The sequence below is a fragment of the Tympanuchus pallidicinctus genome, unplaced genomic scaffold, assembly GCF_026119805.1.
Source record: "Tympanuchus pallidicinctus isolate F22 unplaced genomic scaffold, pur_lepc_1.0 scaffold12, whole genome shotgun sequence".
NCBI lineage: Eukaryota > Metazoa > Chordata > Aves > Galliformes > Phasianidae > Tympanuchus > Tympanuchus pallidicinctus.
Genome location: NW_026294637.1, coordinates 1582280 through 1592972, shown reverse-complemented (window position 1 = coordinate 1592972; position 10693 = coordinate 1582280). Strand labels below are relative to the sequence as shown.

General features: G+C 47.3%; 1 protein-coding gene across 2 annotated transcripts in view; it reads left to right on the top strand.

The window, feature by feature from the left end:
* The first annotated feature begins 5410 nt into the window (after positions 1-5410).
* Positions 5411-10693, top strand: part of SMAD3 (SMAD family member 3) — a 65096-nt gene continuing 59813 nt past the window's right edge. Inside the window, exon 1 of one of the 2 annotated variants that reach the window (XM_052672590.1) lies at positions 5411-5931. In XM_052672590.1, coding sequence (XP_052528550.1) covers positions 5726-5931 — 206 coding nt within the window. In that variant the 5' untranslated portion in view covers positions 5411-5725. Of the gene's footprint in view, positions 5932-6070; positions 6164-10693 lie in introns of those variants that run through there. The other variant, XM_052672591.1, reaches the window with a different exon arrangement.

The following is a 10693-nucleotide window of genomic DNA, read 5'->3' as shown; positions in this document are numbered from 1 at the left end:
GTCAGGATATCTGCACAGCCGAGTGGATGTCTATTCTAGTAGACAGTTTTATCACCCGGTTAATTGAAAGCATATTAATTTGAGGCTGTTAGCACATTTGTAAAGATTAGATCAGGCTTTCTCCAAGTGATTGTGGTTCAGACAAGAGCTCGGCCTCAGGAAGCTGCTGTCTCCTTGCCTGTACCTCTCCCACTCAGGAGAAGATGCTGCAGTGTCCCAGCATCTCTGGTGAAAGAAAACACAAACCAAAGAGCTGTCATCCATTTTACTGACTGCCATCTCCTGTCCCTTACTGGGCATGTGTAAACCATGCTAAGAATCACAGAATATCCACAGCTGGAAGGGACCTACAAGGATCACTGACTCCAGCTTCTGAGGGTTACACTAAAAGGCACTTTAAGATTTCGAAGCCAAGCCTTCAATGACCAGGGAAAATCAGAATTGAAACATCTTATGGGGTCTTTATGTGCTGCCCATCTATGCTCCATAGCACAGTATTTTTACTCACGTGGGCTCCCATTCTCCTGTACGTTCCCATAGATTGATTTCAGTGTGACTTGGGTTTTTAAACAGTGTGAGGACTTGGACCCTGTCTGCTTTAAAAATTCTGCTAGCTGTGTGTTTTTGAGGAGTCTTGTAAGGGCCCCCATCACCAGGACGTCCCGCTTTACTGGAGCAGAGCTCTCGGCAGCTTCCCGTGCAGCTGTGTGTTGGCAGAGGCCTCCCCAGGGGAGCCACCAAGCCTTATGATAAACATACACAGCTTTGCCTCAAGTCCTCCCTTGCTGCACAGGGATGTTGGTCCCAAATCCTCATTTCCCAGAACGTTCTCCTCTCCTTTCTCTTATCTGTAACCTCTGTTACAGTCACCAAACGGCACAGAATGGCTAAGGCTGGATGGGATCTCTGGATCCGTATCCCTACACAAGCAAGGACACCCAAAGCAGGTTGCCCAGGACCATGCAAAGGTTTTTCCCAATTGGTAAAGAAAATAACAAAGACATCTTACAGGCAGTATATTTTTACTGGATGCCTTCAGTTCGTCTTCAGGGTGGCTCCACTCACTGTCCGCTGTGAGGTGGGGACCTAATAGAGGCTATTAGGCTATTATTTTGAGAGATCTCGGAGGCTAGGGCTGATCTATCTGTGGATCTGTTGCCAAAAATTGGGATAATCTGTGAGAAGAAAGATCACCGTGGACATGCTGTTGCCATGCCATTTTCCTTAGGCCAGAGGTCACAGCCAGAAACAGGATTCTGGCTCAACTAGACCTTTGTTCAGGTGGTTGCTGACTTGTACTGAGCCTCTTGGAACATGCAAGTGAATAATGCATTATTTTAAGTGTTCAACAAATCAACTTTTTATTGGATGCGTGTATGTTTTCTCATATGTAGAGAAGGATAATTGCTGTACCTTGGAAGGATTTGTCTGGTCTGTATTTCACAGAGCTGAAGCGAACTCTGAAGACACTGACTTTGAATGACCTTGCTTCTTTTTGTGACTCACCCCAAAAGCTACTTTCCCGTAGGTTTGTTCTGAGAGATTAAGAGAGGTTCGTTTGCACATAAATGCTGATCTACATGTTTTTGTATTACCTTAACCAAGGCAAGCTCTCACGTTTTCTTTTGCTTATCCATACTATATGTGATATAGATTGAAAGTTAAGTGTTATAGCACTGACATGCAACACATGAATATAACCTAATTCATAATTATCTCCTCACTTTCTCAGCTGGCTGTCCTACCCTTCAGTGTGGCTGCTACCTATATATTGTGGAACGAATGGAGCTGAGGTCAAGGCCCTCGTAGCTGCTCCACAAAATCTGTCTGCCATGAACTTCATGGGTCGGCCCCTTGCCCTTCAGCTGGTGAGTGTAACATGCCCTTCCACAGACTGATAGAGTGCACTTAGGAAATTAAACTTCATGTATGAGTGAGTGAAAGAGATGGGGGCAGTGCGCTGGAAGCTGGTTCTCAACCACTCCCTGATTCACAAGCTAGCCACAATTACAAGTTTAGGCAGCCTGGGAGCTGTTTCAGCAGGCATCGCGCTCACCAAAGAACCAGCTGCTCATAGCCAGAGAAAATGTGCCATGGCCGTGCTACCTCCAGCCTGCCTGTCCCAGCTTGTCCCTGCACAGGAGGTGCTGGGGTGGTGGTGAGCACTGAGGGGACCAGTGTTGTCTGCTCCCGATCCTTCACCGCCTTCTTGCTGTTCAAGGCTTATAAAGGGAAGGTGGAATAGCATCTGTGCTTTGTTCTTCAATCTCAGACACTGCTAAAAAGTATTTCTAGTGAGGGTAAATACGCATTAACTTCAAAGGACACCTTGTTTCTCTTGCTAATTTTACAGCGTTCCTGCTCAAAGCTCCAGTTTCCTCTTAGTTAAAGTCAGATTTAAATCCTGTTGCTATTCACTGACTAATCCTGTTGACAAGCATGACGTACGGAGAGTATTTTCTTAGTAATAGTTAAGATGATTGTGTATTAGCAAAGGGTTAAGAAAGGTAAGAAAGTCACTAAGGGTATGCTCCTTTTCTTCAAGTGTATGAACCACAGAGAACTGGGCTGGGTTTTCTCACATTATTGCAGGCTATAAATGTCCCTATATTTCAATAAGAGTTAAGTGCAACAAGTAAAGCTCCCAAACCTGTGCTACACCACAAACATATAAAGATAGTAATTTTTAAAAAGCAAAGGAAAGGAGAAAAAAAAAGAATAATAAAAAAAAAAGAATAACGCAAACTTATCCTGTCCAGAGGTGGCTTCCAAGATGTCAGACATTTTGTAAACCAGAGAACACATCCAGACCATGCAAAATTGGGACAGTCCTGTCTTTTCCTGTCTGTTAATTTTTCCACTCCGAAAGTGTCCAAAACTCTATGAAAGAGAGGATTACTGTCTAGGGGTTCAGAAAGCCCTATTTTCAAAGAATGGTTTATTCTGACAGGTAACCTCAGCAAGTGCACAGGTTGTTCCATTAAATGTGAGGTCCCTAATCTCAAAACGTAATTCAACGACTTGAAACCAACTGCTTATTTTTCTTTTTTACCAGTGTTCACAGTGCTGCTGTAGCCCAGGGTTTAGATCAGTTATTTAGCTGCCTACACCTGGTTTACAAGGGAGAAAAGGAAACCCAGTTTGGTTTAGCGTGTAAGTAATTCTATTCACTCTTCTGCTGCTAAATCACTGCACGAGTGTGAGCAAACCACTCGGCTCTTCCTCTCCTTCCCCTTATTCAAATTTACCCCGTTGATCACTTGCAATATGACTGTAATGAAGATTAGCCCATGAATATGTACGGAAAATTCTGGAAGCTCTGTTGAACTGAGGTCACAGCAAGAAGTCGGAGTGTGGAGATGAGAATTGAGTATTCCTGCAAGCTTTCTGGCTGTGAAAAAAGACATGGAAAAGTCCCCATGATTTTCTATCTGGAGCAGCTAGAAAGAAACAGATATGGTCCCCAGCAGAAGTGTGAGCTGAGGTTCCTCTGACATGCCACTGACTTGACAGCTCCTTCAGGCTCAGCTGTCTTCTGGACTTCTTTCAGTTGCAAAACGTGCTGAGCTAGAAGTAGGAAAATAGAAAATGATGACTTCAAACTTCACCACACCTAAAATCTCAGTAAGTATTTATACTTCCAGCGCTTTTTTTTAATACCCCCATCTGTGTTTTACTTGGTTCACATGTTCAGGTTATTCTCTAAGCTTGTGGCAAAACTTTTACATATATATAATATATATATTAATGAAAGCTCACTTTGTTAGCTAATCTCCAGCTATTGGGAACTAGATCCTTCCACAAAACGTAAACGCACAGCAAAGCAATGAAACCAGCCACAGTCAGTAAGTAAACTGGGCATCCTGCTTTCAGAGTTATTAGTGTCAACATTTTGTTGCGTTGTTTTAGAGGTGTTGAGGAACTATTTCCCCAAGTGATGTTGGGATCCTCCATGGGGGCTCCACATCTCTGTACTTCAGGCATCTCACTTGAAGCAGCCAAAAACTGGGTCAAGGCACTGCTCCAAAATTTTAGTGGTGAGCCTCCAAAATTCGAGACACTCGGGGAATGTGTGTTGGGAATAATCTGAGAGCACTGGGGGAGAAATAGTGATGGAGAAGGAGTATTTAGTTTGTACCAAATATTGATATTTCAAAATTTGGTACTGCCAGTTTGGAACAAAGCACACTGTCTGTTTTTAAACCCCTGTGAAAGTTGGGCCAGTTGCCTCTGAGCTTCAGACACTGTCTGAACCCATAGGTTCCTGACTTGCCACAAGGCATTCCATATAGCTGGCTGCTTTGAATCTGCAGGCACAGGGAGTTTTGGATGCCGGCTTTCGAGGAGTCTCCCCACTGGGTTGCACTGGAACCTGGAATTGGAGAACGTGGGTTGGCAAGAGCTGAGGTGTCTGGGAGCTGCTGAGCAGCCCCGCAGGCTTCCCAAATTCTGCTCCCCATCATCCCGTCTGGGAGGACAGAGGAAGCTGGGAAGCGTTTCTCAGCTCAAAACCTCAGAATTTGGGAGCCGGGCCCCTGAAACTTTCACCCCCTGTTCCTGGACGGCTGCTGCTTGCAGCTGGAGCGCAGAAAGGCGAACCGGCCTCGGCAGAGGCACCTGGTGGCTCTGCAGGTGGCCCCAGGCTGCCGTGCGCTGCTCAGCACCATTTTGGGACGATTTATCACAGGATCAGAGCACCGAGGAGCGACTGCTCGTATTCGGATGGGCTCCCTTTCAGCATGAGGGGCAATGCTGGAGGCCGGGCAGAGAGACAGCTCCTTCTGCCCAGCAGTGGAAAAGGAGGAGCTGGACATTCACCTGAATGCCGTCCCGAGTCAGTCAAAGCCAGAGCCTCTAGCAAAGCACCTAGACCTGAACACACAGCAGTTCTCTGACAAAAATATTCCGTCTGAGAATTTCTGACCAGGTCTGGTGGTAAACAGGCTCAAACGACGCTCTGGAGATGATACAGGGCAAAAATTATTCGGGTCCCCGGTCTGCAGAGTGGGAGGATGAGGAAAGAGAAAAGTAAATCGAAGGGGTTGAAACCGCCGATTGTCCGAGCCTGACCGAGTGGTGCTCAGCCGTGCGGAAAGCTGTGTGGAAAGACGCGTGGCAGCTGTTTGTGTTATTTTTCTTTTTTTCCACAGAAAGCAGCCGCCGCGGGAGCCGCATCCCCGCAGCCACGGCTGAAGGTCCCCGCACTGAGGGCCGCTCGGAGGGGCTTTGAGGCTGTGAGGCCGCGCGCTGCTCTGGGGGCGCCTTTCCGCGGCGCCGTAGCGGGGCTGAGAGAGGAGAGCCGAGGGGCCCCGGCCCCGAGCGGGGAGGGGGGAGCGGAGTTCCCGGCGGGCCGGCCGCCTCCCCGCCCTCCCCCGGCGGCGTGAGCGAGCGTGTTTGGGAGGGAAGGAGGGGGTGGAAGCCGGGCCGGGGCGGCCAGCAGGCAATTTGCATGAGAGACAGACTGGGAATGAGCTGGAGTGGGCGCCTCTCCGCGCACACAGAGCGGGGCAGGAGGGGGAGGAGGAGGGAGCTGCCGCCGCCGCCGCCGCCGGGGAGAGGCGGCGAAGTCCGGGCAAAGTTTGGTGCCGCGGGCCCGAGGCGCTGAGGCGGCGGAGAGCGGCGCGGGGCCGGGCGAGGCCGCCGGGGCCGGGCTTTGTGCTGCCCGCGGGGCCTGCGCGGAGCGGAGCGGAGCGGGGGGCGGTGGGGCGCTGCCGGCAGAGCCAGCATGTCCTCCATCCTGCCATTCACCCCTCCCATTGTCAAGCGGCTCCTGGGCTGGAAGAAAGGGGAGCAGAACGGGCAGGAGGAGAAATGGTGCGAGAAGGCGGTGAAGAGCCTGGTGAAGAAGCTGAAGAAGACGGGGCAGCTGGACGAGCTGGAGAAGGCGATCACCACGCAGAACATCAACACCAAGTGCATCACCATCCCCAGGTAGCGGCGGGGACGGCGGGCCGGGGCGACCCGCGGGCGGCGCTGCGCTGCGCCCCTCCGCGCGGTTATAGGGAGGAGAAAGGGGCGGCGGGGTGGGAGCGCTGTGTGATAACGGGAGGGGGGAAAATGCGAGGGGACGAGGGCAGGAAAGAGCTCTGCAATTGAGATTGAAAAAAAAAAAGAACAGCAACAAAAAAAGTTGGGAGCGCTGTGGATAACAGCTCTGCGTATTGTAGGTACCCGTGGTCAGAAGTTTCAGCGTGTTCTCCGGCGTTGTTAGGGGAAGATCTGTTTATTTTTTATAAACTATCAGGAAAATGGTTTGTTTGGGTTGCTTGCTTGTTTCCATGTTAGCTAGATGGACGTTGCTCAGAGAGGTGATTGAGAGCCCTGCTGTGTGTGCGTTTTCCAATGGCTTTTTAGATTGGGAACGCAAAGGGCATCGCTGAAGGGGATTGTTTGGAGTGCCGAAGGGTGAATATAACCAATGTATACACATACTACATTTTGCGTTAATGTAGATTTTATTTTTAGCCTTCATTCTGAGCTCTGTATTATAAATCACGTAGAATGTGTGTGTAAGTATCCCATCAAAGAAAAATCCTGCACGTAACTTTCAGCTCGCTGGCCGCAGGCGGTGCTTTATTGCTGAGGGTTTGTTGATTTCAGTGAGCAGGGCCAGATGACTGCTGGGGCTGTTCTTGGTCGTTGTTTGAGGGGTATTTTTTGGTTGCTGTTTGAAACACAGGCCAAAGTTCATTGCAAATATTTGAATGCTGCATAATTGTGTGCTTCTGCGTGAGAAGATAGCTGTGTGTGTGTGTATTCATGCCTCTCTCGCGCAAACAAATGTATGCTTTCTTGGTTGTCAGAATGATTTAATATGCAGTAGCTAATACAAAGCAGCATCTGTTGCATGAAAAAGTGAAGCAAGTAGCTTAGAAATGTGGGCATTTGGAACTCTGAAATTTTTCTTCCAGCAACCGTAGGGTGGTTTTTCTTCTGTTGTCGTTTTGTTTTTTGTTTTTTTTCAACAACAACAACAAAAGAAGTCTTCTGATATTTTAGTGCTGAATGAGCATGGCTGAGATTTTACACTGAATAGATCTGGACCCTTACCTTTCTTAGTTAGCGTTATTCTGGCTTCCTCTTCTAGCTGAAGAGTAGAGCTGCCCCTGATAAAAAATGTAGTAAAACCTCTATTTCAAAATTCTTGGTAAGCACTGTGCATCCCTCACAGATAATGCCCTATCTAAACCACTTCCCTTAAATACCTCTTCGGAAGAAGAAAATGACTTGAGCAGCCCTGCTGATGTGACTGTGGTATTGTGCCTCGTTGCTGATGAGCAGAGCATGAAGTCTGCAGATGATTCTTCTATTAGCAACAAGGTGTTGTAGCATAAAGGAGGGAGAGTTTGGTATTTTGTGATTGAAAGGAGGCAAAGCGATGGGTGGAGTGGGATGCTTTAGTTGAGAAAAATAATTGTGAAGCTGTAAAATAAGTAACAATGCAAGCAGATGTCACAAGTCGTAAATATTATCACCTCCAGAGATTGTCCTGGAAGGGCCTGCTGTGCAGAAGCGATTGCTTCTCATGGACTGTGCTCAGCTAAAAGAAATGTGAACAGAAATTGTGTCATTTCATACTCACTTGTAAGACAGAACCCAAATCCTGTATGTCTTAAACCTTGGTGCTGGGGGGGAGTATCAGCACATTCTGACACGGGCTCCTTTGGTCTTGGTTTTAGATTTTTAACATAACACTTCCTGTGTACATTTGTTGTTGTTTAATACCGGCATTACAGAGATGCAAGTGGTGGTTGTTAAGTTGCTTTGTTCTGGGCCCCTCAGAAGCAGCAGCGCAGTGAGAGGCTGATGCTTTAGGTACCAGAGACTGGGGAGTGTCACCAGGCAGTTTGGCTGGGAGGGATGGCAAAGCTGGAGCAAGGCCTGTGACTTTGGGCCGTGTCCTCTCCTCAGGACTGTGCTGTTTGTCCTGATGTATCTGCAGATCTGGTCACCCTGTCACTCCAAATTAGCATTTGTAGGACAATTCTAGTATGGCTTTAGTATTTTCTTTTAAAATAATACTACACATCTTGTTTTACTGTTTAGGTAAACAAGTATGTTGAGGGGAGGCAAAAGGGGGAAAAACATCATTAAGGATTAGATCATGTTGTGCATTGTCTGTAATGCATCAGTAGGCTGAATTGCAGTGGAGCCATGCCAGCGATGACTCTGGCCCAGCAGGAGTAGGGTAAGTCCAAAATTAGCTGTTGTATCCATGAGACAGAGCAAGTTTCAGATGTAAAAGTGCTCAAGCTTTGCAGTAACATTGCTTGTGGGTCTAAGGGCTATGCAGCAGATGAGCTAGCACTTCAAATTCCTGTAGTGACAAGGTGGGACTGAATGCACGTATTAAGAAAGAACAAGAAAAAGGAATACATCAATTGTTGTTGCAGGGCTGTGGAATTAGGAGGCCACATTTGTTCCTGCTGTCATTTTTATCAACTTGGAACTGGAAATAGGCATGTTTCTCAGTATGCAATCTCCTGATAGTTTATATGATGGATAGAATCATAGAATCATAGTTTATAGATAGTTTATAGATGAATTGATAGGCACACCTCCCACCCCAGGTTCCTGTTGGAAGGACATGTGGCATACAGCAAAAGGCTGGAGAGACCCTCACGGATCTCAGCACAGGTGCTGGCAGGATTCTTTCCCTTTTGTTTTTTTTTTTCCTGCTGCAGCAGGAAGCAATTTCCACCTGAAAAGCCTCAGACCACGGGCTTGCTTCACGTTGCCAGTGCCTGGCAGAAGGGTTTGTTAGAGGGCTGTGTGTTGGAGCACTGCTGCTCCACAGCCCATCCTGCTCCACAAGGGAGCTGTCTGTAAACCTGTGTGTGCTGAGCTTTGGTGCTGCGAGCTGACCTAGTGAGGTGTAGCAAGCTGTGTCTGCATGGCAGCAAAATAACTCTTCATAGTACTGCATGCTGTGATAAAAACACACGCTCTTTTGACCATTAAAATACACCCTTTGTAGTAGTTGGGTTGATCTTGAAAGCTCAGCTCTCAGGATGGGGATTTTTACTGCTTTCTGGACAATGCTGAGGATGGAGTTCTGTTAGCACATACCCCAGCACAGCCAGGTGTTCGAGTTTACGGCCTCTCTGCTTTGCTCTGTGAGCAAGCTTAGATCTGTTCCAGCTGCTATCAGATGTTTTGAAGTTTTGATAGCTCTCTCTGCTTCTGAGACCAGATGTGGTGAACTGGGAATTTGCTGGCAGCAAACCCGACAGCTGGCACTACCTGCAGAACGTGAGTGCATCCCTGTGGACTTCATGCCTGGGTGAAGAGCTGTGAGTTTGTGGTACTATTTCTGACCTGAAGAGAGGCCATGCTGTGCTCTTGGCAAACCATGCACGTTTTTCTCAGAAATAGTGCATTAGCCTGAACTGTGAGTGTTTAGCAACCTGAATAGGGGTCTGAACTGTGAAAGATGGGAACATGTGCTGAGTGATTACTAATTTCTGAGAGCTGTGTGATATATGTAGTCCTGCATGTGTGGCAGGAGGTAGCGAATGCTTTGTTCTAGGAGCATTAGTGGTACTGTACATTAAGACATAAACTCATGACATTCTGAGATATATTTTCATATATATATATATTTCTGTTAAGCCTATTACTGTATTTATTTTTTTATATCACCGGTGGTTTTATAGGAGCCAGGATTCTTGTATGTAAGAAATACCTTCTTTTAAGTGGTGTTTTTTTAAATTTAGAAACTAAAATTAGCCGTTTTTGAAGAGAGGTGGGTGTTATTTCTTGTGGAACTCATCTGATAAGGATAGAGTGTACCAACTAAAATGGAAATGAGGCACTTTTGTTTAAAAAGTGAAAAAAAAAAAACCTGAACATAGTGTTCCTTAAATGATTTGCTTTTCAGTAGGGAAAACCAGGAAGAATAAAGAAGCGATTTTAGGAAGATCTTCAGAGTGAACGTAATTGTTGTGTTGAATGCTGACTGCACAGTATTTATAGGAGTTGACCGTGGTCTGAGGACTGCCTTCATACCAGGAAAATAGGAAAACTGCGCATAGAGAAAGTGGCAGAGGCACTTCTCAGGACTGTGAACTCTTCTTTTGAGGCTGGCATCTGTCTAGATTCAGCACCAAGCGAAGGACCAGTCAGTTTTGTGCGTTTGTGCACACCGTTGTATTTTCTATGGCAAATTTAAGCTGTCTCATTTTCAGTACAGCCTGTCGGTGTTCATGGGACGTGCATACGTAGCTTTACTATTGTGCAGACTGCTTTCAGGCTGCCTGCTCTCAAGTTGAGCTTGGCCTGCAGTGGGGCATTGGTTGCAGCTCAGTCCTTTGGGCATGCAGTCGAGCTGCCTTGACGTTTGCTGGCTCCCAGCTGCAGGTAATTTTACTGGCACACCGCTCTGCTGACCTCTATACTGAGCTAGCTTTATGGGCAGGCTGTTGTGGCCCTGCCCTAACCTTTGTGCTGTCACTGCCACGCTGCTGCCACGTGAGTTCATTTGGCTGTGGTGGTGGTGGCTGCAGGGTGGACGCGGCACCCGGTTTGTTTGTGGCTGGCCTTTGTGCTGTTGCTGTGACTTTGCAGATCAGGTCTAGTGGTGAAAATACAGCAAGTACACGGACTCAGCCTTCAGTTCAGTGTACTTTCTACCTGCAGTCACACTTATTCTTCGGTACCCTCCTCCTCCTCCATTCACCACATGTGTCGGGTG